The sequence below is a fragment of the Macaca thibetana genome, chromosome 3 (assembly GCF_024542745.1).
Source record: "Macaca thibetana thibetana isolate TM-01 chromosome 3, ASM2454274v1, whole genome shotgun sequence".
In the NCBI taxonomy this organism is placed as follows: Eukaryota; Metazoa; Chordata; class Mammalia; order Primates; family Cercopithecidae; genus Macaca; species Macaca thibetana.
In genome coordinates, this window is record NC_065580.1 from 131,735,107 (window position 1) to 131,762,350 (window position 27,244).

Consider the following 27,244-nt stretch of genomic DNA (forward strand, 5'->3'; position numbering starts at 1 on the left):
TGGAATTACTACAGTGATGCCTGCTCCAGCCTGAAAAGCCTAGAGCAAGAGTTCAGAACATGGGGTCTCCTTCCCAAGAAAGTGCCAAGTCTCACTTTCATATTGACAGTGGACTCCACGATTTACACTGCATGACAGTTTTATACAGTGTCGTCAGTTTACCCCTAGGGCACTGACTGCCACCGCTTGTTTTTTCTGCTGGCACTGAATTTCCTTTCCCAAAATAGGTCACTTCTGCCTGGGATGGCCTGGTTTTAATACATATTTCACTAGCTTCTGTGTGTGTGTGTGTGTGTGTGTGTGTGTGCGCGCACGCATGATTATTTCAGTTGTTTTAATTAATTTTGTGTGAGTGTATGTGTGTGTGTGTGTATGTGTGTGTGTGTTGGCATGATTATTTCCGTTGTTTTAACTGATGATTTAATTGTGTGTGTGTGTGTGTGTGTGTGTGTGTGCGCGCGTGATTATTTCAGTTATTTTAATTGATGATTTGATTTCTTAGAAGGGACCTAATTGAATTGGTTAGCAATAGAAGACTGGAAACTAATTAAATGCAAAGGCAGGCAGAATCCTGGCTTCCTGCTCACTTCCCCAGCTCGAGGCTGCAGCGGGCATTCGTCAGTGATCTGGCTTCAGGTTCAAGGCGTAGCCCGCTGGCTTAGGAGACAGCAGATGGTCAGACACCTCCAACATCGTGCATCTCCGAGGCAGGCGCGGGAAGGGATCATTTCCCACATTCGAGAAGGAGAAGATGGCTCTCCTAAGCCAGTGCATTAATCTCCCAGCTTAGAACAGAATGCAGGTTTTGGAACAGAGTCAAGCGAAAATCCCATTCCTCTGCATTATCGGGAAGAATAATGAGAACACACAGTCGACAACCCATCTCTTTTCATTTGCAGCTATTGAATTACCTGTTGGCTCATCTCATCTTTCTATTTAAAATGAGCAATAAAATATACCCTGGGCCATTACCTGCTTCCAATACTTCTGCACACACCATATAAGCTGAAGCCAAATGGCACTGATTTTCCAAGGCTTCCAGGCAGGCTTAGGAGCATGGCCCTGGCCAGGTCTCCACTCATGAAATTCTCCCCTGGGAATGTCTTTTGCTATTAGCTGAAAGCCCAGCCATCTAACAAGGCTTAGACCAAGTACCACCTCTCCCACCTCTCTCACCACCTGGTCCCAAGACCAAGCATCACCTCTCCTGTGGGAGTTCTTCCTCTCAACTCCTAGATCATTTTCCCCACCTTATTCAAGTCACAGTGACTGTGAAGCTGCCTTTGCTAATCATCTCTGAACACAGGCTATTGTTCCTATGAGCTAATGACAGCTGATCTTTATTGAGCACTTACTAGTGTTAGGCGCCATTCTAAATATTTCCCATGTGCTGACTAATGCAACCCCCAAGATAATCTTATGAGGTAGATGCGATGATCAGCATTATCCAAATGAGGAAACTGAGGACCAGGGAGGTTAAGCAGCTTGCTCCAGGCTACACAGCCAACTGGTGGTAGAATCAGGTTTCTAACCTAGATGGTCCGGTTCATGTCTTAATTCTGAAGCTCCACTACCTCCTTGATGAAACATGATGAACCCCACACAAGCCCAGACCATGCATATAGAAACATTCAGTTCAGCCCATCCACCAGCAGTAAGAGTCACTGAGTATGGAGGCAGAAGACCTGGGTTCCAATGATATTTCTTTTTTTTTTTTTTTGAGATGGAGTTTCACTCTTGTCTCCCAAGCTACAGTGCAATGACGCGATCTCAGCTCACTGCAACTTCTGCCTCCCAGGTTCAAGCGATTCTCCTGCCTCAGCCTCCTGAGTAGCTGGGATTACAGGCACCTGTATTGTATTTTTAGTAGAGACAGGGTTTCGCCATGTTAGCCAGGCTGGTTTCGAACTCTGACCTCAGGTGATCCACCCGCCTCAGCCTCCCAAAGTGCTGAGAGGTGTGAGCCACCGTGCCCAACCCCAATGATATTTCTGTGGCTGAGAAGTTTGATCTTACTGTCTACTAGACAATGTATGACGATTCCCAATAATTTGCTCCCTCCTCCCTGGGGATGTCCTGCCTATTACCAGATGGCCTGCAATGCTTCCCTAGAGAAGCACACTCCTTCCTCAACCTCCAATTAACATTTAACCTGGACATGTGAATTGGTTTGCCAATGGGATGTGAGTGAAAGTGACGGTGTCACATCAGAGCAGAAACTTTAACAGCCATTTCGAAGTTCAGCCACTGTTCTTTTCCCTGAGCCACAAAGATGGGATGTTCTAGACAGGAGGATTCCTTGACTCTCAGAACACAGAGGATAAAAGCACAGCCACAGTCAGACAACCGCAGCTGATGTGCCATGCAGACAAGAGAGAAACATGTATTGCTGTAAGTCATTGTGACTGGAGACTTTTATTGCAGTAGAACCTGGTAAAAGTTGAGACATGCTATCTACCTTGTGATGGAGAACCACCAGGGGGTTTTAATTCAGAGAGGGCTCTATGCCACCCGGGTAGATGTGTGGAAAATGAGTCTGAATGGCAAAGACTAAAGTCACAGACGTCAGGGAGAATCAGATGATAGGTGGATTCAATTAGATAGACTAGAATTAGACTGTAGACTTGAGGGCAGATACCAAACTTGCCAGATTTTGAACCCCAGTTTAGTGTCCAACTGTCCCAGTTTGTGCAGGACTCTTCCAGCCTTACCACTGCAAGTCCTGAGAAATCACTCAATGCCAGGCAAACCCCAAACCTAGAACACCACCAGGGGATACAGTAGGCATCTAGCAAGTATCTGTCAAAAGAATGAGTTTCAGCAGTGACCGCATTCGTTTAGGTGAATGTCAAGGAAGAACCAAGCTGGGAGAGTGGTGGTCAAGACACTCTTGAAAGAGGGAGACAGGAGAAACGGCAGACAAAACTGGCTGAAGCTGGAGGTTGAAGTGATGAGTAACATGAGGGCAAGGGGAAAATCAAGGGAAAGGGACATATGTGGGGGGCAACCAGTTTTGAAAGGAAAGAAACGAGGACGCAATGATGCCAAGGAAAAGACAAGGTATGCCAGGCCTGAGGCTGTGACAGAACATTGGCGTGCATCTTTTTCAGAAGGCTTCCATTATGGCTCAGTGCTTCTCAAACTGGAGCATGCATCAGAGTCCTCTGGAGGGCTGGTTACAACAGACTGCTGGATCCCACCTGCACGGCTTGTGATTTCAGGCGACTGGGTGGAGCCCATGAATTTGTATTTCTGACAAGTTCTCAGATTCTGTGGATGCTGCGGGTCTGGGCACCACACTTTGGGAATGATTATTACTAGAGATAAACAGCTCTGGAACTCAGGAGAGAGATGGGGGCTGAAGACACGCAGCTGGGTGTCACCAGAGTTTGATGACAGCAAAAAACTGGGAGGGAAAATTGGTGTCTGAGATGGCAACAGACCCCAGCGTGCACTTGAAGGGGTCAGTGTTATCAGTGGTCCCGGGTTTCTTAAGTGGTCATATGCATAAACATTGGTTTATTGGTTGTTGCAAATGAAGAACAGACATTTTAATGTTAATTAGTGATGGGATACTGGTTCTTCGAATCTAGTACAGTGAACAACACTTACTTAAGACAGCCTCAATAAGTGTAAATAAACATATTTGTGAAATACAAGACTCTGCTTCTTACTAATTAAGCAACCCAGGTACAGGTTATTTAACCTCTAACTTGATGGATCATTGGTTACTTAGCAACAATCATCTGACCACGCTTTAAAACGGGAAAGTTCTATTCCAATTTTAACATGATTTTGGCATTTTTGTGGCCTCACTCTTTGTGCATCCAAAATCTTCTACTCCCCGTACACTCAACCAGTTTCTCACACTCTGTTCTTTCCACCTAGAAAAATATCAGGGCCATATCTGCAGAAAATATGCTTCACCTTCCTCCGAATGATGTGAAAGATAATTCTGGGGAGCTTTACCTGAGTGGTCAGAATTATAACTATATCTCTTTTCTCACAATGACAGTCAACCATCAACCTGGAAAGACAGCAGCAAAGAAGGAAAAGAGAACAAGAAAATTATGACTTCTTGTCCCATTTGCAAGGATTCTGTTGAGTTTTGTCTACTTGATACACCATTTTCTTTTTCTTTCTTTTTTTTTTTTTTTGAGATGGAGTCTCTCTCTGTCACCCAGGCTGGAGTGCAGTGGTGTGATCTAGACTCACTGCAACCTTGGCATCCCAAGTTCAAGCAATTCTCTTGCCTCAACCTCCCGAGTGGCCAGGACTACAGGCGTGCTCCACCATGCCCGGTTAATTTTTGTATTTTTAGTAGAGACAGGGTCTCACCATGTTGCCCAGGCTGGTCTCAAACTCCTGATCTCAAATGATCCACCCACCTTGGGCTCCTAAAGTGTCGGGATTACAGGCATGAGCCACCGTGCCCAGCCTGATACACTATTTTCATTGGGGATTTTGATGATGATGATGATGCCAATGATGATGAACTGAACAGACGGCAGGTAAATTTCTCCCTGCTCCCCAGTTTTATCCCAGACAATGGTCTCACTTTCTTCTTCAATGAGTCTTTCTCTGTTCTCCCAGTGCCCCTACAGGTAACAGGCGAAATGTCCCACCTCCCGCATTCCAGCCCCTCTCAACCACAATGCAGGTCTTGAGCACCCCTGAGTTTCAGCTCATGACCTACCAGCCAGCGGTGAATTCCACGTGGGCATCAAAGAAGCCAGTGACCTGCCCGGTGGCCACCTTCCAGCCCTCAATGCGAGCGCGGATCAGGCCTTCCCTCTTCTGATTTCTCACCACCTTCACCAGCCCGGGGTAGCGTTTGTGGACATACTCCTCCAGGGGGACCTTCAGCTCCTCTGCAAATAACAAAAATGCAAGAAGGTCTATAAACATGTCACTTCAAATTTGCATCTAACCCACTGCAATGCCCACAGATCTTCAGCGAGTTGAAAGATCTCAAAAAAAAATCGCATGTTAGTAATTCTGGCAGAAAAGAAAATCTCATCAGTCTAGGAGTCAGACGACATCTCTGATGCATTCACCCAGGATAGCTATCTTCTGACGGTTTGCAATCCGTACAGCTGGATGGGAACCAGGCCTGGCTTTTATATCCTGGCTGCTATGAGCCAGCAGACGTCCTTCAAGATTCTTTTTCTTCGTGGCCCTCCCCCCAAACTTGACCAGAATCCTTGTCCTTGTCCTCCTGCTACCCCATGGGTCCATCCAGTTTATCAATTTCTATACGGGCTTTTCCATCTGCACACAGACTCATTCTTACAGTACGTGCCTTGGGACGCAAAATAAGTCTCTGCTCAGTAGTAGAAATGCTAGCTTGGAGGCAGAACTAAAGCTACCAGGGATTGAATGCCCTCCCTTCTGCAACAAGCAGGTGGGAAAGTGCATTTCTATGAGCTAATTTAATCCTTGCAGAAACCCCAGGAGGTTGCTAGATTAATTCCATTAATTAACTACGTTAATTCTATTTTGCAAATGAAGACATAATCTTAGAGAGGCTAACCTGTTCCGAGGTCACATTTGTGGTAACGGGAGAGCTGAAACACAATTCAACTGAATCTAACTCTATAGACATAAAGACTGATACTCAGCCGAGTCTGGTGTTGTGCACCTGTACTCCTGGCTACTCAGGAGGCCAAAGCAGGAGGATCACTTGAACCCAGGAATTGGAGGCTGCAGTGAGCTATAGTTACACCACTGCACTCTATCCTGGGCAACAGAGCAAGACCTGGTCTTTAATTTTCAGAATAAATAAAAATAAAGACATCTTAAAAAAAAAAAAAAAAACAGCGATACTTTGTGTGCATAAAAATCACCAGGTATAGGGAGGAAAATGAGGGGCTAACAGGGAGGGGATTCTTAGATACCTGCACTCCATACACTCTGCACGGGTGCTGGGGTACTCAAGGACATGTCACCAAAGGCCATAGATCATGGAATGCTACAAGGCGAATCCCCCCTGGTGACCAGGGTTGGCTTGTGACTGCAGGAATCTCCGTTAAGTTCAGGGAGAACATTCTGAATGCTGAGCGCTGGGCACCATGCCAGGAGTTCCGCAGGCACTGTTAGCTCTTAGCTGCCACGTGACCTGTGACCTGGTCGTGGCTCTTCCCAGGAACAGGATGTCAGCTCCTGGCTACATTACTCACCACATCTGGGTATCAAATGAGTTCCTCATTTGTTAAGCAGTTGCGAGACTTTGGGGGAGATATATGGGTATGGATCAGTAAGGTTGGCAAAAGAAAGTGTGGGTCATTACCACTGGCCTTCTCATATCTAAAGAGTTTTGGGAGGTATTAAAGGAGTAAAAGGATAAAGCCTAATCATTTGGTACTAGCCTTATGGCTGCTAAGACTAAAGGAAAAGCTATATAGAAAACACTCAACATGCATTCAATAAATGGTAAATCTAATAATAATTGGTTTATCATACTTATTAATGTTGATTAATTGCATAACTTCCTATGAACAACAGCTTGTCTTTCAAACTAGTCAATATCATTTTTATTTTTATTTTTTGAGATGGAGTTTCCCTCTTGTTGCCCAGGCTGGAATGCAGTGGTGCGATCTCAGCTCACTGCAACCTCTACCTTCTGGGTTCAAGTGATTCTCCTGCCTTAGCCTCCTGAGTACCTGGGACTACAGGCACGCATCACCACGCGTGGCTAATTTTGTATTTTTAGTAGAGATGGGGTTTCACCATGTTGGTCAGGCTGGTCTCAAACACCTGGCCTCAGGTGAGCCACCCACCTCAGCCTCCCAAAGTGCTGGGATTACAGGCATGAGCCACTGCGCCCAGCCGCCAAAATCATCTATAAAGTCTAGGGCCTACTGTATAGCAGTAGACACCATTCTCACTCTTACAAGGTACAGGGATACACTGTTCCAAACAACAGCGTATGGAAACATCAAGGCAGATGCCACCATCCAATGATCAGGGCTTAAGAACAAGTGACACTGGGCAGGCTTCTCTTCCCAGTCCCTGCAGTGTGATTCTGGACTTTATAAGATACTGAGTTGTGCTCTGGCCTGTGCTCAAAGACAATCCAGACACAAGTGCTCCCTCAAGATGCTTACAATTGAGTTAAGGAGATGAGATATGTTTAAAAATTACAGGAAGGCGTACTTTGGGAGGCCAAGGCAGGTGGATCACCTGAGATCAGGAGTTCGAGACCAGCCTGGCCAACATGGTGAAACCCCGTCTCTTCTAAAAAAAAAATAGCCAGGTGTGGTGGCGGGTGCCTGTAATCCCAGCTGCTCGGGAGGCTGAGGCAGGAGAATCGCTTGAACTTGGGAGGCGGAGGTTGCAGTGAGGCGAGATCGCACCACTGCACTCCAGCCTGGGCGACAAAAGCAAAACTCCACCTAAAAAATAAATAAATAAAAATAAATTATAATATTTAATATTATAAGGTAAATGAAGCTAATGGCCCCCCCCCATCCCCACAAAAAAATAATGGCCATGGAGGAAGAGTGCTGTGAGGAGTCGCAGAGAGAGAGAAATTGTTTTGGCTGGGAGCATTCAAGGAAAAAGTTGTTAAGTTATGCAGAAGATTTCGACATGAGCTCTCACTATTCTAGAATACATAAGCACACCAAAAAACACCTAAGTGAAAAATTGTATCTACTTAGATGACAGTATCATGAGCACCAACATTTCAGTCTAGGAAACTGGGAAGATGCCACTGATTTATTTTTATTTTATTTTATGTTTCAGATGGAATCTCGCTCAGCCACCCAGGCTGGAGTACAGTGGCGTGAACTCAGCTCACAGCAACCTCCACTTCCTGGGTTCAAATAATTCTCCTGCCCCAGCCTCCCAAGTAGCTGGGACTACAGGCGCCTGCCACCATACCCAGCTAATTTTTGTATTTTTAGTGGAGACAGTGTTTTGCTATGTTGTCCCTGCTGGTCTCGAACTCCTGGCCTCAAGTGATCCCCCTATCTCTGCCTCCTAAAGTGCTAGGATTACAGGTGTGAGCCACCACACTCGGCCAGATACAATTGATTTAAAAAGAGAAAAAGAAGAAAAGAGGAAGAACAAGTTGATGAGTTTCTCTGAGGACAGGTTGAGGGGGCCAGAAGACATTCTGGGTTAGGCATCTGAACCACGACAATGGTCTGGAGGGGAGAAAACAGGGCAGAGGTGTCAGGGACTGTGTGACGAGAGATGGCGTCCTAACATGGAGAAACCTCATCTCTATTAAGAACAAAAACTAGCTGGCATGGTGGCAGGCACCTGTAATCCCAGCCACTCAGTGGGGCTGAGGCAGGAGAATCACATGCACCTGGTGGTGCGGAAGTTACAGTGAACTGAGATTGTGCCACTGTACTCAAGCCTGGGCACGAGACTCTGATGGCCATGAGAGGGTGACAGTTCCAGGAAATGCAGGGAAGAAGACTTAGAACCACACTTTGTGGAACACATGTGGTTAGGAGACAGGAAGAAGGGCTAGTGAGCAATCATGGCTCACTGCAGCCTCCACCTCCCGGGCTCAAGCAATCCTCCTGCCTCAGCCTCCTGAGCAGCTAGAACTAGGGGCATGCACCACCATGCCCAGCTAATTTCTTTTATTTTGTAGAGGGCTGGATAGAGAATGTAGAAGGAAGAAGGGCTGGAGAAGCCATGCTCAAGGCAGTACAGATGGGCCTCCAAGGAGGAACTGCAGTTCTCAAATCCGAGAGCCCAAGAGCATCATCTGGAGGTGTTGAAAACCGAGTCCAACACTTTACAGGATAATGCTCCTATGACGCCAGTTCCGAAGCATTATCCTGTAAAGTGTTTGGCAGAGTTTCTGGAAGAAAGATATGTGCATTCATTTTATAAATATTTAAAGGAGTCTCTGTGGGTGAGAGTCCCTGTCCTCAAAAAGCTACTCAACCTCCTGGGTCAGGAAAGTCAAATGCATTAGAGAAAATGAGAGCTGAGAATGGCCCGTTGATCTAGACAAACAGGAGGCCTCCGATGGTACCAGTGAGAAAAAAAGAAATCCCTCCAGATTCAGCTGTCTCCTGCAGGGGCAGGGTCAACACAGAGAGAACTGGATGAGGACATCTCAAGAAGGACTTCCAGAAAGCCCGGCTCTGGTGGAACACATTTGAGACCGCCTAAGAGCATTAGGGTGTTGAGATTTGAAAATGGAGAGAAACTGAAGTTGAGATGGGGTGCAAGAGCCCAAATTCACCTTAAAGAGAATGAGTCTATAAATTAACCAAGTAAAACCAGGTCCCCAGGCCCCCATAGAAGCACACAAATCCCCAACCTGACACTGGTTAGAAAGTCACCCCCTTAGCCAGGCATGGAGGCTCATTCCTATAATCCCAGCACTTTGGGAGGCCTAGGCAAACAGGTCACTTGAACTCAGGAGTTCGAGGCCAGCCTAGCCACATGGTGCGACCCTATCTCTACTAAAAATACAAAAATTAGCCAGGCGTGGTGGCACATGTCTGTAATCCCAGTTACTCGAGAGGCTGGGGTAGAAGAATCGCTTGAACCCAGGAGGCGGGGGTTGCAGTGGGCTGAGATTGTGCCATTGCACTCCAGTCTGGGCGACAGAGAGAGACTCTCTCAAAAAAGGAAAAAAAAGAAAGTCACTCCCTCACCTAAGATCCTTTATCATCCTTAACAGATTAAACCATTTTAGGATGTTATAAAAACACTAAGAAAAACATCTTACTTTCTCTTTTTCCTCACGAACACACTCAGAGAAGGAAACAGAAACTCATTTCTGCAAAAATAAATGTTTACCTTCTGCAAAAATAAATGCAGAAACTCATTTTGACAAAAATAAATGTTATAAAATCCAATAAAAAATTGGCCAAGTGCCATTTGGGAACCCTTGTGTTTTTTAAGATTTTGATAAACAGCATTTGAGGAGGTTGAGGGGGAGAAGCGAACACTGCTTGTGATCGGGAAGGACTGGAGAGGGAGGTATGCACACCTGCTCCTTAACAATAAAACAAACACATGTCATCCAGGCTTATGGAGCATAAATTGACGAAAATAAAGTTATGAAACAGTAAGAACTAAAGCAAAGAACATTACAGAATTCTGTCTCAATCCTGCACTTTCAGTGATATGACAGAATAAACTATTGGCACCATCCCTGGTCTCAGAGCCCTGCTCAGGAGCAAGTATTGACCTAGTAGACTTGAAATTGCCCCTATACACTTTATAAAATTAATCAGGAGGCCGGGCGCAATGGCTCACGCCTGTAATCCCAGCACCTTGGGAGGCCGAGGTGGGTGGATCACCTGAGGTCAGGAGTTCAAGACCAGCCTGGCCAACATGGTGAAACCCCATCTCTACTAAAAATTAGCCTGGCTTGGTGGCACACGCCTGTAATCTCAGCTATTCAGGAGCCTGAGGTGGGAGAATCGCTTGAACCTGGGAGGTGGAGGTTGCTGTGAGCCAAGATCATGCCACTGCACTATAGCCTGGGCAATAGAGTGAGACTCTGTCTCAAAAAAAAAAAAAAAAAAAAAAAAAAAAAATCAGGAAAGAAGGGAGGGGGAAATTAAAATAAACCAAGCATGCAGCACATTCAGCATTAATCATTAGTCTCTGATCTGTTTTGTCATAGTTTCTTGGTGCCTGTTGTACTAGAATGCCTAGCACAATAGACCCTGTTACAAGATTACAGTCCCCCTTAACTGTTCTATTGATAACAACTTGAACATTATAAAACATTAAGTTTTCCCTTTGAGATATTCTTTCATGTCCTCCATACCAATGAAACTGCTGACATCAGCTGGTCTGAAGGACCCCACAAGAAGCTGCCTCACCAAAGAATGCAGTTTCCACATCTTGATAATGTCATCCCCTTTACCCTGATCAATGAATGACCTTGATTCTCCAGCCTCTCACCTTCCAAGATCCCCTTCAAATCCCCAGCCCAGAAATCCTCAGGGAGGTGGATTTGAGGATCTTTTCCTGTCTCCTCACTTGGCTACCCTATGATCATGAAACTCTTTCTCTGTTGCAAACCCTGCTGTCTCAGCGTAATTGGTCTGTTACTGCACAGTGGACATATGAACCTGGTGGTCCTAAAACAGACTCAGCTCCACCTGCTTCCAGAACCAATGCAAAAGTCTCAGTGCTCGGGATTTTTTATGTGTGCTTGGGAAGTGGCCACCCAGTCCAGGATTAGGCCAAGTCTGCGCATCCACAATGGTGGGCAACCTGACCTCTCAACCCTCATACAGTTATTAAGCCTTGATGATGAGACTTACTGAATATTTCAATTGCCCTTCGAAGTATGGAGATTTGGGAGAATCTGTGTAAGCTTAGATGAGTGAGTGTTCCTCTACCTTCAATCTGCATTGGAATCACCGGTAAGTCTGAGGTGGCCCAAGAACTTGTATTTCTTACAAGCTTCAAATGGGAAGCTGCTGTATCAGCTGGTCTGCTAAATGCCTATTGGGTGGCTCTGGCTTAGCATTTACCCCCCTGCCTAACTCAATCTGGGATGAACTAGACCCCGAATGTGGGCCAGAGCTTACCCCAACTGAGCTGACATTCCAGAATCGCAGTGTTGCCCTGTTCATCTCCACTTTCCCCACTGCCTAGGACCTACTTGTCCTGCCTCATCTAAAAGATTGAACCCTCTGGAAGTGACCTTGGCCTACATGGTGAGGGTTGGCCATGCCATTTCCAAAATTGGAATCTTTTTAAATATATATATATATATATTTTTTAAATGTGTGTGTGTATATGTGTGTGAGTTTATATATATGTATGTGTATATATGTATATATGCATATATATACACACACACAGTATATATATAAAATACATATACATAAGTAAATAAATAAATAAATATATACATACATACACATACACATACATATACGGAGATAGAGACAGGGTCTGGCCTTGTTGCCCAGGCTGGAGTGAAGTGGTGCAATCATGGCTCACTACAGCCTCAACCTCCCGAGCTCAAGCGATCCTCCTGCCTCACCCTCCTGAGTACCTGGAACTACCAGCACACACCACCATGCCCAGCTAATTTATTTTATTTTGTATAGATGAGGTCTCACTATGTTACCCAGGCTGGTTTCAAACTCCTGGCCTTAAGCAATCCCCCCACTTTGGCCTCCCAAAGCTCTGGAATTATGGGTGTGAGCCACCAAGCTTGGCTCCAAAACTGGGATTCTGATGGCTGGCCACTTCTGCGTGGGGCAATCTCACAATCGGGTCAGTCCCTGGACAAGGATCCCATATGGTCCTGCCTTCTGCTTTCACTCCCTGTTCCTACTACCACTGTTACTAATGCCACAATTCTATCAACACTCCTTCTGACACCATCAACCCCCATTGCCACCACTGCCACGTTTATCACCAACACCTCTCCCTGCCAGCAACTGCTGAGGTTTGGGCACGCTGCTCACTGTGAATACATGGGTTGTGACAGCTGGGGACGAGAAAATAGCACATATGGCACATTCCAATTAAGAAACAAAATAGAATGGAAATGCCTGCCAGTATTCCCAGAGTGAGAATCACTGGGGACCTTATGAAAATGTAGGTTCCAAGGCTCCTTTCTCGGTATCCCTAATTCAGTGGGCCTTAGTGGAACTGGACAGCACCCCCAGGTCATTCTCATGCAAACCCCAAACATCTCAAAAGCACTGGTTCACTTTTTTCATTGTTTTTACCATGTTTAAAATGTTTTGACCTTTTTACAATATACAATTCACTGGCATTAAGTACATTCACAATGTTGTGCAACTATCACCACTATCTATAACTTTTTCATCACCCCAAACATAAACCCCATACCTATTGAGCAGCTGCTCCCCGTCTCCCCTTTCCCAACCCCTGGTGACCACTAACATGCTTTCTGTCCCTATAAATTTGCCTAATACACATAGTTCATGAAAATGGAGTCATAAAATATGTGGTCTTTTATGTCTGTTAGTTTTGAAAGTGCAGAAGAAGAAGTGATTTTATGTTGTGTGTAATTTTGTTTTGTTTTGTTTTGAAAGAGGGTCTCATTCTGTCACTCAGGCTGGAATGCAGTGGCCAGATCATAGCTCACTGCAGCTTCCAACTCCTGGGCTCAAGTGATTCTCCTGCCTCAGCTTCCCGGGTAGCTGGGACTACAAGGATGCACCACCATGTCTGGCGAATTTTGTTATTTATTTTTTGAAGGGACAGGGTTTTACCATGTTGCTGAGGCTGGTCTTGAACTCTGGGCTCAAGTGATGCTTCTGCCTTGGCGTCCCAAAGTGCTGGGATTACAGGCATGAGCCACCATGCCCAGCCTGAGTGTGTGAATTTAAAATCCTTGACCTTGTTGAAAGTCTGATTCATATTCTGTGGCCATGGGGTCCTTCCAACCCCCATGTTGGTAACTGGTGGACTGGAGGCTTGCCCCTAAAACCCAGTCTGGTCAGCTGGTCTGTCCCTCCCCTGGGTTCCTCCTAGGCCACCTTCTCCCTGGGCACATCTCTGCTCCTAGCTTGTTCAATGGGTTTTCAAGGCTACCTCTGTCTGGAAGCATCTGGTGAGACACTTAGATAAGACTCCTCATCCTGATAGGACTTGAGTTCCTGAGCTCTTCCAGACTGGATGTGGAGAGAATCCAGTCCCTGCGTGGTGTCCACACTCTGGGCCCTCCCAGATGCCAGCCTTTCTCTCCACCCCGATGGAAACGTCCAGCTCTCTATGCTTAGGGACTTATGACAGAGATCACAGTGAAAAAAATGGTCTTCAACACAGAGTTTAGCATAGATGTTAGTCAGGACACTTGACATTTCTGCATCATCTCTTTTTTTTTTTTTTTCTGAGAGATTTCAATATTTTATATATGTAAGAATTAACTTCGATACCCTAGACAGAACATAAAACACAGACTGAAAACACTTGGGTATTAGCTACTTGGGAAGCTGAGGTGGGAGCCCAGCTTGAGGCAGAGGTTGCAGTGAGCGGCGATTGTACCACTGCACTCCAGCCTGGGTGACAGAGTAAGATGCCATCTCAAAAAAAACAAAAAACAAAAAACACCTGGAAATGCAGGTGTGCCTGGGAATAAATTTATGCCTGAAATAACCAATCAGCTAAATGTATAAAAGCAGCCATACAATAACGAATCAGCTAAATGTATAAAAGCAGCCATACAAAGACCATTTTAAAATATTTTAAAAATATTATTAGACAAAGTTTTAAAGTTTTATCTTTAAAAATGAACAAAAGATGGTGGAGCGGGGAGAAACTAGGTTGCATATCCCGCTTATGCAGCATAGGGGTTTCTTATCTGTCCAATGGAAACAGCAAATCCCAGAAATGAACGCTGGGTTTTGTGGGACCTGAAATTTATACAATTTGGGGCATTCTCTTTGAGAAACATTTTAAAAGCTTACTTTTCTAAGTTTTCCAAAAATGCATGACATGTAAACACACAGCAAGGGGTCATCAGATGACCTCGAAGGGCACCCGTGCAAGGGAGGGGCCCGATGTGTAAACTTTGTTAGTTTCTCACTGAGAATACTAACTGGGGAGGCAGATTTCACCAATGCCAGAGTTCCTTTTCTGCTGACAATCACTATTTTTCAAACATTTCAAATACTATGCTTGTCTGTATCTATAATGAAATATTTATATCCCCAAATTGCTAACCAAGCTGACTAAAAATGTCAGCTAATCAGGAAACACTCCAGAACACTAGTCAGCCAAATTAGATCTCCTCTGGTAATTGAACCAGTGAATGGGCTGTCTTGGAAACTTGTAACATTCCACAACATTTGTCTTCATACTTACTGAGTCCTTATTAGGAGCCACAAGCTGTTGGCCTACAGCAACTCCTTCATACCTCTTAAAGACTCTGTGAGATAAGGGCATGATCAACCCCACTTTACAGATGAGAAAACGGGAAGCACAGAGAGCATGCTATGCTCTGAATGTCTGTGTTCCCTCAAAATTCATACATTAAATGCCAATCAATGCCTCCATGGGGTGGTATTAAGAGGGCAAGTGTTTGGGAGGTGATTAGGTCACGAGGACTCTACCCTCATGAATGGGTTGAGTGTCCTTACAAAAGGGGCCCCAGGGAGCTGGTTCACCACTTACTACACATGGAAACACACAGACATCTATGAGGAGTAGGCCCTCACCAGACACTGACTTTGGACTTCCCAGGCCCCTGAATTGTGAGCAATAAATTTCATTGTTTGTAAATTACCAAGTCTAAGGCATTTCTTTTTAACTTCGTTATTTTTGATTTTTATGGATACATAATAGTTAAGGTATTATTTCTTTATTTTACTTTTTCTTTTTTTTTTTTTTTAGAAAAATAGTCTCCCTCTGTCAGCCTGGCTACAGTACAACAGAATGATCATAGCTCTCACTGTGGCTTCCAACCCATGGACTCAAACGATCCTTCTGCCTCAGCCCCCCAAGTAGCTGGGACTGCAGGCATGCACCACGATGCCTTATTTTTATTTTATTTTATTTTATTTTATTTTATTTTATTTTAGTAGACATGGGGTCTTATTATGTTGCTCAGGCTGCTCTCAAACTCCTGGCTTCAAGTGATCTTCCAACCTCAGCATCCCAAAGTGCTGGGATTATAAGCATGAGCCATAATACCCAGCCTAAGGTACTTATTACAGCAGTTCCCAAATGGACTAAGACAGAGGGCCAGCAACTTTCCCAAGGTCACACCACTTGTAAGTGACATGCCTACACACATCACCACTCTACCTCTGATTCCTGTGAATGTGATGTTGTGAAATCTGAAATTGTTTGTCTGCTAATACAAAGCTGCTGTGGCCTGGCCTGAGCTTGTCCTGAGAGTTGGCTCCCTCTGGTAGCTTGGAAGCACCCACACCTCTGATTATAGACTAATTATCAGTGTATACAGCCTTATTCCACTGCACAGGGTTGCATGAGGACCAATGCGAGTGCAAAGCACCAGTATGATGATCCCATTTTCTTCTGAATCTGCAGCCATCAGCACCAGTTTCAGAGAGGGAAGATAAAGGATTAGGGCTGTAACCATGAGTGGAAAGTTGGCCAGGCTGCAGGATGGGAGCAGCAGGCTCTGGACTTGAGGCAGGCGCCTACTTTTTCTAGGCTGCCTTCTGCTCACTGTGGTCGATACTCCACAGAGAAGAGACCTAAGGGCTGATTAAGAGGTTTCAAAAGACTGGGCAGCCAGGGAACCTTTTGGGCTTCCAACTCTTCTGAACAATACAGTGAAGCTCTGAAGAAGCCTGAGGGATACAGGAGCCACATATCTGGTAGATATACACACACCCCACCCCAGCTTTGCCACTATGGCATGGGCCCATCTGTCTCTGAAATCCTGGGCTTGAAGAATAGCCATGGTGAGGAAGCAAGCATGTAAAACGGCAGGATGAAATAACCCAGGAGGTGGCTGCACTGCATATTTTATTCTCTGAGCATCTCTCAGCTTTGCAGACTTAAATAATGCACTTGCTGACTATGGGCTAGAGCAAAAATGAGGCAAGAGTGAGAAGAAACTTCAGGAAGAATGAGAGAGATTAAAGAGGGAAGCTTTTGCTATGTATGAAAGCATTTTGAGGGCGATTCCATAGTGAGATCAAAGCAAGGACAAAAGAAAGCAACAGACGAAAAGAAAAGCAAAGAGATGTGAGGTGCAAAACACCAAAGTGTTAAACTAAATATATCACACTGAGTTGTGCATTCATGAGAGGCACTTTGTAAAGGAAAGCCATCTCAGCTTCCAATTCCTTTGTTAAGAAATTCCTCTCTACTGCTTCTTCCATTTACATTTTACCTTTTCGAAAATAAATATGAGTAGCCCAAACCTACAAGGAAACATCATAGTACGCATAGGCTATAAGCTATCTAGGTGAGAGCTCCAAGTTGTCTCCCCCATTTAAAAGAGCATTCCCCTATCTTACCCCATCAAAGGCATTTGAAAGTCTGGCATTTGCAGATGATTCTAATAATAACACATGAATTTCAGCAATCAAATTTGTCTACAGGCTGGGGTGTGTTTTTTTTTCATTATGTTCTTATTTACGGTGATACTGATTCCAAATGCTCTGAAGCTGGCAAATCTCTTCCTTGAAATAGCAAAAATCACAGTCATTAAAGAGAAAGCAAAACAGAACGTGAAGCCCTGGGGAGAACAGGGTCACACCTTGGTGCTCGGTCACTTCTTCCTCAAGTTTTCTTTAAATGCGTTTGGCAGCCAGGAATGGAATAACTGAAGTGAGGCATCCCGCCACTTCACCCTTCTCTAGCATTTTGGGGTGCTCCATATTCAGGACCCTGAAGTTTCCAAGATCAAAGGCAGTGTTAATCTTATGTGCAAACGAAATGCTCATGTCTGCTTATAGGAATTGTCCATGTTAAGTTATCAATGTATCATACGAATATTCTATCAATAACAGCTCTTACTAGCATCCAAAAGGGCTGCAGAGCCTAACATGTTTCTTCTAGCTAGCGGAGACTATCGAGCTTATATATAACATCAGAGCAGATGTGGACTGGAATGGCATTGTAGAACATTCCGGCTGAACAGCAGCTCTGCTAATACCAAACTACCTGACATTCCCACACTTCTCAACCATCTGGGCTAAAGGGCCAATGTACCAAAGCCAATTTCTTAGTTGTGACAGTATTCTGGAGTTTTGCAAGACATTACCACTGGGAGGAACTAAGCGAAGGCTACATGGAATTTCCTGTTCATCTTTGCAACTTTCTGTGAACCTATAATTAGTTTGAACTAAAAAGGGTTTCGTTGTTGTTGTTCTTGTTTTTAAAAGCCAGTTAGTGGCTGAAGCTTTAGCTGGGGTTCTCACACTATCGCTTGTGTAAAGATACATACTCTCCTCATTCTTTCCTCCCTGGGGCCTAAAAAACACAAAGAGAAATGTAAATGCACAACCTAGTTAGGATTACAGACCCACACAGCAAATGCTGTCACACTGCTATGATCTGGTTGGGGGCAAAAACAAGTATTATTTCTGATTAGGAAGACTCTTTACAGGCAGGGGGGAAGGCAGGTGATGTTCAAATAAAGAGAGCCTGGCCAAGCATGGAGCTGTGTGATAACAAGTTGTCTCTCGGCTATTTCACTCAGAGCCTCAGCAACACAGGAAGAATGTTATCTCTTGGAAACACAAGACTTCTCCCATCTCTGCAATTATAAACCAAGAAGAAAAGCAAACAATGCCAGTGTGACTTCTTCTCCAAAATTCCTTTTGGAAGTGCATAGGGTATAACTTTCCACTCCAAAATGTTTTCAGCCATCTTGCTTTCAACCTTTGAATACAACCAACCAAGACAAGATGTTGATCAGATATGCCTGTCATACAGGGAAGTATTAGTGACAAGATGTACAACCGTCCAAATCATCAAGAAACTCAAATGATGGTGATAGGAGATGGGCAATTTCTGACGCCTAAACCAATATAACTATAGCATTCAAGCCAAAATATGTACAACATGAAATCCTAAAGATTCTAGAACAATGCCAGAAGAAGTGAAGAAAAAAATATCTCTGCACATGTGCAACTGAAATTAACCTATTTAACAATTACTGTAATTTAGCTGTGGGCTAGATCCTGGGATTACAGCACAGAGCAAGCTATCGGTCTCACCATCAAGTGTCTTACCACTTAAGAGATAGGCAGATAAATGAAGGCAATTCAGTATGGTTTCCCAGTGTGGATGACATGCAAGTTGAATACTGATGAATGAACTGGAGCTAGCAAATCAAATAATGTCATAAGCACACTCAACAGTACCCTTTATGACACTGTTAGGACTTGCACTATGTGCCTTGCAAGTATTACCTCTAAACCTCACAATGAAAACCCTGCATGAAAGCTACTATTACCCTAACTTAAACAAGGTCAGAAAAGTTAAGTGCCTTGGCCAAGACCACATAGCTAAAGTTTGAGCCAGGATTCATTCCTCTCTTTCCTCTCCATGCTACTGATTTAAACAGCAGTCCTCATCCATTTTGGCACCAGGAACCACTTTGGTGGAAGATCATTTTTCCATGGACAGAGCAAATGGATGGTTTCAGGATGATTCAAGTGCATTACATTTATTGTGCACTTTACTTCTATTATTATTACATTGTAATATATAATGAAATAATTCTACAACTCATGATCATGTAGAATCAGTGGGAGCACTGAGCTTGTTTTCCTACAATTAGATGATCCCATCTGGGGGTGCTGGAACACAGTGACAGGTCATAAGGCATTAGATTCGCATAAGAAGCATGCAACCTAGATTCCTCATATGTGCAGTTTACAATAGGGTTCACACTTCTATAAGAATTTAATGCCACTGCTGATCTGACGGGGGGGAGCTCAGGTGGTAATGCGAGCAATGGGGAGTGGCTGTAAATACAGATGAAGCTTTGCTCCCTTACCAGCCTCTCACCTCCTGCTGGGCAGCCTAGTCCCTAACAAGCCATGGACCAGTTTATGGCCCGGGGGTTGGGAACCGCTGCTTTACAACAAAGAAGGTAACAAGGTAAGTTAAAAAAGTAAAATATTAATAAGACATATAAGAGTATTGAGGGCCAGGCGTGGTGGCTCACGACTGTAATCCCAGCACTTTGGGAGGCCAAGGTGGGTGGATCATCTGAGGTCAGGAGTTCAAGACCAGCCCGGCCAACATGGTGAATCACCATCTGTACTAAAACTATTAAAATTAGCCAGGTATGGTGGCGGGCACCTGAATCCCAGTTACTTGGGAGGCTGAGGCAGGAGAATCGCTTGCACCTGGGAGGTGGAGATTGCAGTGAGGCAAGATCGCACCACTGCGCTCCAGCTAAGGCAAGAGAGCAAGAACTGTCTCAGGAAAAAAAAAAAAAAAAAAAAAAAAAAAAAAAAAAAAAGAAAACAAAAAGAGTATTAAGGCCATTAATTGTAAAAACAAAGAAGCTTCTCATAGTAGTTTAAGGAAAACTTGACGGCTAAGGTTACAACTCACCTGTTTTAAAGGCACAGTAAATTTCCATAGGATGTTGGAACTTGGCAAATCCAAAAAGTGAAGTCCATCCCCTTCCCAAACCTGTGATTCTTAATTCTTGGCATATCCCATTCTTAATGAGAAGCACGAATACTCATATTGTCACCTAAGCAGGGACCCTGGGGATCTTCTTTGACTCCTGCCTCCTCCTTATAATTGGTTATATGTGATTCAGCTTCAGTATTTCCAAATATTAAATAATTCAGCAGATAAAAACAGTGAATTTCAGATCACTGGTTAAAGGACTTACTATTAAATTGAGATAACCGTATTTTGGGACAGAGTCTCTATGTTAAAAATTCTTACACCTTATATAAAAATATTTCCTGTCTGGAATTTATTTTGGAAAGAAACATTTACCCATAAAAATGGTTGTCAATATTCGTACAGCCTAAGCATAATGAATCACATTCTTAAGACTTTGGTATCAAAAAGAAAAGACTGATGGATTTGACTAAATAATGTAAAATTTATACTTGCCAAAAAAGACTATGAATTAAAGTGAGAAGCACAAGTTGAGAGAAATGCTTGCAAAGTGATGTAAAAAAGCTTTGTTTAATATATAAAAAGTTCTTGATATACACCATGGAATACTACGGAGCCATAAAAAGAATGAATTCATGTCTTGCAAGGACACAGATGAAGCTGGAAACCATCATTCTCAGCAAAGTAACACAGTAACAGAAAACCAAACACCGCATGCTCTCACTCATAAGGGAGAGTTGAACAATGAGAACACATGGACACAGAGAGGGGAGCATTACACACTGGGGCCTGTCAGGGGGTGGGGGACAAGGGGAGGGAGAGCATTAGGACAAATACCTAATGCATGCAGGGCTTGAAACCTAGATGACGGGTTGATGGGTGCAGCAAGCCACCATGGCACATGTATACCTGTGTAACAAACCTGCACGTTCTGCACATGTATCCCAGAACTTAAAGTAAAATAAAATAAAAAGTGCTTGTAAATCAATAAGACAAAGATAAATACTCCAATAAAAAAGGGATAAAGGAGTCATCAATAGGCAAATCTCTAAAAAACATATAGTTAAACATATGAAAAAGTATTCATCATCAATACTATTTTTTAAAATGCAGATTTAAAAATGTAATGCCATTTCCCCTGCATCAGAACAAGATGACCAAGATAAATAAGATTCAGTGTTGGTAAGAATACAGTGAAAAAAAGTCTTTCATACACTCTTCATGTGATAGTATCGCATACCTGGAAGACAGTTTATCAATTTATATTAAACATTCTCAAAGATGAACTTTCAGAATAAGATGATGAATTTAACTCATTAATCAGAGACCACTACTCAAAATTCACTAAAAAACTACAGTAAAAGGATTTCTAAAATAAACAAACAACAACAACAAAAACCATAACCTTCCAAAGCCAGAAGAAATGCAAGACAAGACAACAGCCATGAAATCGAGGAAGCCTGAATGCAGATTCAGAAGGTTAACCAAATGACTGATGTATAACAGATGATCCCAAGCCAACAATGCCCAAAACTGAGAAACCAACTCGATATATACCAGAGGACACTCAAGAGGCAATGGAACCGGCAGCACCAGGTGCCTTTGGAACTGGGGGTAAAATGGACAGACCAAAATAAGGAAGGCCAGCACAAAGGTTATTTGAAAAGAAACTGATCGCTAAATTCCCACTCCCACCGGTTTTTTTTTTTTTTTTTTTTTTTTTTTGAGTTGGAATCTCATGCTGTCACCCAGGCTGGAGTGCAGTGGTGCAATCTCAGCTCACTGCAACCTCCACCTCCCGGGCTCAAGCAATTCTGCTGTCTCAGCCTCCTGAGTAACTGGGATTATGGGTGTGCACCACCACAGAGCTTTTTTTTTTTTTTTGTATTTTTAGTGTAGACGGGGTTTCATCATGTTGGCCAGGCTGGTCTCAAATGCCTGATCTCAAGTGATCCTCCCACCTCAGCCTCCCAAAGTGCTGGGATTACAGGCTTGAGCCACCACATCTAGCCTCCACTCCCACTTCTTGTTTCAGCCCACACAAATCACTCCACTGTCAAATCAAGTACGTCCAACTCACGTACGCAATGTCTGATCAGCTTTTTAAAAATTGTGATACAATGGACATAACCAGAAATTTACTATTTTAATCATTTTAAGTATACAGTTCAGTGACATTAGGTACATACACATTATTGTGCAGACATAATCTATTTCCACAACTTTTTTCATCTTCTCAAACATATCCCATACTCTTAAGCGATAACTCCTCATTCCCCCTCCACCCAGCTCCTGGCTGTCTAATCACTATTTAAGAGATAATCACAAACAGAAAAGACTCACCAGATACTTAAGGAAAGCCTCCAACATGGAAGATAGAAACTAAACATCAATGAGAAAAATGTAAGTTGTAGAGATAGACTATGCAGGGAGAAAAACTTAAAACAAAAAATATTATTAACATCCTCCAGGGATAAGAAAACATATTGCTTCCAATAAAAAAGGACAATATGTTATAAAAGGAGCTTTCAGAGAATAAAAATGATCACTTGGAAGTAAAACTATGATAGCAGAAATATAAAAAATGGATAGAAGGGCAGAATAAAAAAACTGAAGTGAGAATAAACAGAGCAAAAATATCAGATAGAGAAAGATACCAGAGAAAAATAAGAAAATTAGAGGTTGAATTATTAGAGGCCTCAAACTAGAATAATAAAAGATGCTGAAAGAGAGAACAGAAAAAATGAGGAGGAATTATCAATTAAAAGTCCAAGAAATTTCCAAAGATAGATAGACAATAGATTTCAGATTGAAGCCACTAAATGCCCCATCCAATCAATGCAAACTGACCCATATCAAGACTCATCATTGTAAAATTTAAAACTATGGTGACAAGATAAAGATTCTACAGGCTTCCAGAAAGGAAAAAAGAACATGCAAAAGATCAGGAATCAGAATGCCTTTGGTTCTTCCAAAACAATAACAACAACAACAACAACAAAGATAGACAATAATGAAGTAAAACCATCAAAATTCTGAAAGAAGGTAACATCTAACTCAATGACACCATCATTCACCTAGAAGATGAGGCTAAAGCCATCTTTAGAGGCATGAGTGAGCTCGAAAGATTTTCTCTTTCTTGCAGTCTCTCTTAAGAAGCTTCCAGTTGTTGTGTTTCACCAAAAAAAGGAACATAAACCAAGAGAAAAGCACAGGAGACAGCACAGAAGAGGGTCTGAGAATCTGGAAGAAGACGGTAAAGGGAGATCCAAGATAACAACAACACACAGCCACAGAGGCCGACCCCCATAACAGGGCAGTGTGACTTCAGACAGATGCATTGAGAGTTGTCATTTCTAACACTGCTTCTGCAAACGTACCTCATTTTAAGCTGAGGATGAATTGCCTGAATGAGTATAGCACCCATTCTTATCTATAATTGGATGTTCTGACTACAGGCTTTCCGCCTGCTGCCTGGATCAGCGGAAGACATTCATTGTATCATATCTCATATTTTTCAAGACATGTTCTGCTTTGACCTGCTCCTGAGGACAGGCAGTAGGTCTTGATAAGATCAGAAGCAGAAAATACAGAGAAGCCCATTCCATCTGTCCAGATTTTTGCCTTAAGTCCAGTACCTGGTCTACACAATAGCCCACTATGGCAAGTCCCATGTTTCCTGAGCTCACTCATGACTTAGCTGTCTTCTCCAGAAGAGGCTTTTGTAAACCCTTAGGAAGGTACATGGGTGAATGTTCTCATACTTGACATGGTAGGAGAAGAGGTATTTATTAATAAATACATTTTGAGGAGGTAATTAAGTGAGAAAAATAAATAGAAAATATTCAGATGGAAAGAAAGAAGGAAAATTATCATTATTTGAAGATAACATGATATTCTATATAGAAAGCTCTATAAAATCTACAAAAAAACCTGTTGGAGCTAATAATAAAGTTCAGCAAAGTTAAAGGATACAAGATGAACATACAAAAATAAGTTGCATTTCTATACAATAACAATAAACAACCCAAAAAGAAATTAAGAAAACAATTCAATTTATAATAGTATTAAAAAGAATAAAACATTAAGGAATAAATTTAACCAAGGAAGTGTAAAATGTGTATACTGAAAACTAAAAAACATTGTTGAAAGAGATTAGAGACCTAAATAAATAGAAAGACATCTATGTTCATGGATTGGAAGCATTAATATTATCAAGATGACAATACTCTCCAAATTGATTTACACATATAATACAATCCCTAAAAAAATTCTGACATCTATTTCTCAGAGAAATGTTCAAGCTGGTCTTAAAATTAATATGTAAATGCAAGGGACCCAGAATAGACACAACAATCTTGAAAAAAGAACAAGGTGGGAGGTCTCACACTTCCTACTTTTAAAATTTACTATAAAGAAAAAGTTATCAAGACAGTGTGATTGTGCCATAAGCACAGATGCATAAATCAAAGAAATAGGATTGAGAATCCCAAAATAACTCCTCATATTTACAGTCAGTTGACTTTAGACAAGGGTGCCATGACCATTCAATGAGGAAAAATTGGTCTCCTGAACAAATGCTCATGGGATAACTATATATGTAAAAAATAAAAATAGAAAGAATTTGGATCCCTACCTCAAACCATATCCAAAAATGAGCTCACAATGGATATAAACCTATATGGAAGTGCTAGGCCTATAAAACGCTTAGAAGAAAACAAAGGTTCAAATCTTTGTGACTTTGGATTAGGCAACAGTTTCTTAGATATGACACCAAAAGCTCAAACACCCAAAGGAAAAAAAGATAAACTGAACTTTCTAAAAATTAAAAACTTTTGTGCATCCAAGGACATTATCAAGAATGTGAAAAGACAACCCACAGAATGGGAGAAAATATTTGCAAGTATATTTGCAAAAAATAGTTGCAGAATATTTGATAAAGATGAGTATTCAGAATAGATAAAGAATAATTAATTATAAGCCAATAATTTTACAAGTCAAATAATCAATTTTAAAATGGGCAAAGTACTTGAATAGATGTTTCTCCAAAGAAGATAGACTAATGAAAAATAAGCACATGAAAAGATGCTCAAAATAATTAGTCATTAAGGAAATGCAAATCAAAACTACAAGATAACACCTTATACCCACTAGATTGACCATAATTTTAAAAAAGTAAAAAGTGTTGTCAAGGGGCCGGGCGCGGTGGCTCAAGCCTGTAATCTCTGCACTTTGGGAGGCCGAGACGAGTGGATCACGAGGTCAGGAGATCGAGACCATCCTGGCTAACATGGTGAAACCCCATCTCTACTAAAAAATACAAAAAACTAGCCGGGCGTGGTAGCAGGCGCCTGTAGTCCCAGCTACTCGGGAGGCTGAGGCAGGAGAATGGCATAAACCCAGAAGGCAGAGCTTGCAGTGAGCTGAGATCCGGCCACTGCACTCCAGCCTGGGCGACAGCGCGAGACTCCATCTCAAAAAAAAAAAAAAAAAAAAAAAAGTGTTGTCAAGGATGTGGAGAAATTGGAACCCTCATATATTAATGGTGATCATGTAAAATAGTGTGGCTCATGTGAAAAACAGTCTGGCTGTGGAAAACAATTTGACAGTTTCTCAAAAAGTTAAGCACAGAATTATCATATAACCCAGCAATTCTACTCCTAGATATGTACCCAAGAAAACTGAAAACATGTCCAAATAAAAATGTATACATGAATGTTTATAGCCCTATTATTCTTAATAGCCCCAAAGTAGAAACAACCCAAATGTCCATCAACTGATAAACTAATAAACAGATAAACAGAATGTGCTACATCTATACTCAAATATTATTCAGTCATAAAAAGAACAAAGTACTTATATATGCTGCAACATGGTTGAACCTTGAAAACATTATGCTCAGTGAAAGAAGCCAGCAAAAAAGGCCACATGTTGTAGATTTCATTTATTATCAAATGTCCAGAAAAGGCAAATTTATCATAACAGAAAATACATTAATATTTGGCAAGGAATGGAGTAAGGGTAGGATTGCAACAGGCTACTCCCAGGTTCAGGGTTTATTTTGCAGGTGATGACAATGTTCTGGAATTAGGTAGTGGTGATAGGTGCAAATCATTTGAATATACTGAAAATCGCTGAATTGTATACTTTATTTTCTTTTTTTGGTGTTTTTTTTTTTTTTTTTTTGAGACAGAGTCTTGCTGTGATGCCCAGGCTCGAGTGCAATGGTGTGATCTCAGCTCAGCGCAACCTCCGCCTCCCAGGTTCAAGCAATTCCCCTGCCCCAGCCTCCAGAGTAGCTGGGACTACAGGCACGCGCCATCACACCCGACTAATTTGTGTATTTTTAGTAGAGACAGGGTTTCACCATATTAGCCAGGCTGGTCTCGAACTCCTGACCTCAAGTGATCCACCCGCCTCGGCCTCCCAAAGTGCTGGGATTACAGGTGTGAGTCACAGTGCCTGGTCTATTTTATTTTTATAGTATATTTGATGGTGTATGAATTACATCTCAATCAGAAGTGAGGAAAAATAAAGAATGGCTATGCATGAACCAGTGATGGAGTGTGTCAAATATTATGACTGTGATACCTCTGTGCACCCGAATTCCTCCATCCCAGTCACCCAAACAAAGATCAAGGCAAACACTGCAAGTTCATCACTGGACCAATGGAGCTACAAAGACCCAGGGTAGCCATCTGGGAGACAGAGGCCTTATAGGTTTGAAGCTCAGGGAAGAGGATAAATCGTTCTGGGCTTCAGTGGTAGATCCCACTGGACAATTCCAATGGGAAACTGTCAGAACATACACAATGGAGGAGACTGCCCAGTGTGTCCTGATGCTGAGAATCACGAGTAATCCCAGCTTAAGAAGGGAGAGGGCCGAGTGATATGGTTTGTCCCCTCCACATCTCATGTTGAAATGTGATCCCTAATATTGAAGGTGGGGCCTGGTGGGTCATGGCAGTGGATCCCTCCTCAAAGTCTTGGTGCCATTCTTATGGGATTCAATGAGTTCTCACTCTTAGTTCCCATGAAATCGGATTGTTAAAAAGAGCCTGGCACCTCCTCCCCTCTCTCTCTCTCCACTTGTCGCTCATCATGTGACCTCACCAACTCCCCTTCCACTTCAACTATGCGTGGAAGCTCCTGAAACCCTCACCAGAAGCAGATGCTGGCATCATGCTTCTTGTACAGTCTACAGAACCATGAGTGAAATAAATTACTTTCCGTTATAAAT

General features: G+C 42.7%; 1 protein-coding gene across 1 annotated transcript in view; it reads right to left on the reverse strand.

Moving 5' to 3' along the window:
• The window catches only part of GALNT17 (polypeptide N-acetylgalactosaminyltransferase 17), a 603,442-nt gene that overhangs the window by 303,691 nt on the left and 272,507 nt on the right, over positions 1–27,244 (reverse strand). The window contains exon 4 of the mRNA XM_050783574.1: positions 4,697–4,871. Within this exon, the coding sequence (XP_050639531.1) occupies positions 4,697–4,871 (175 nt within the window). The remainder of the gene's footprint in view (positions 1–4,696; positions 4,872–27,244) is intronic.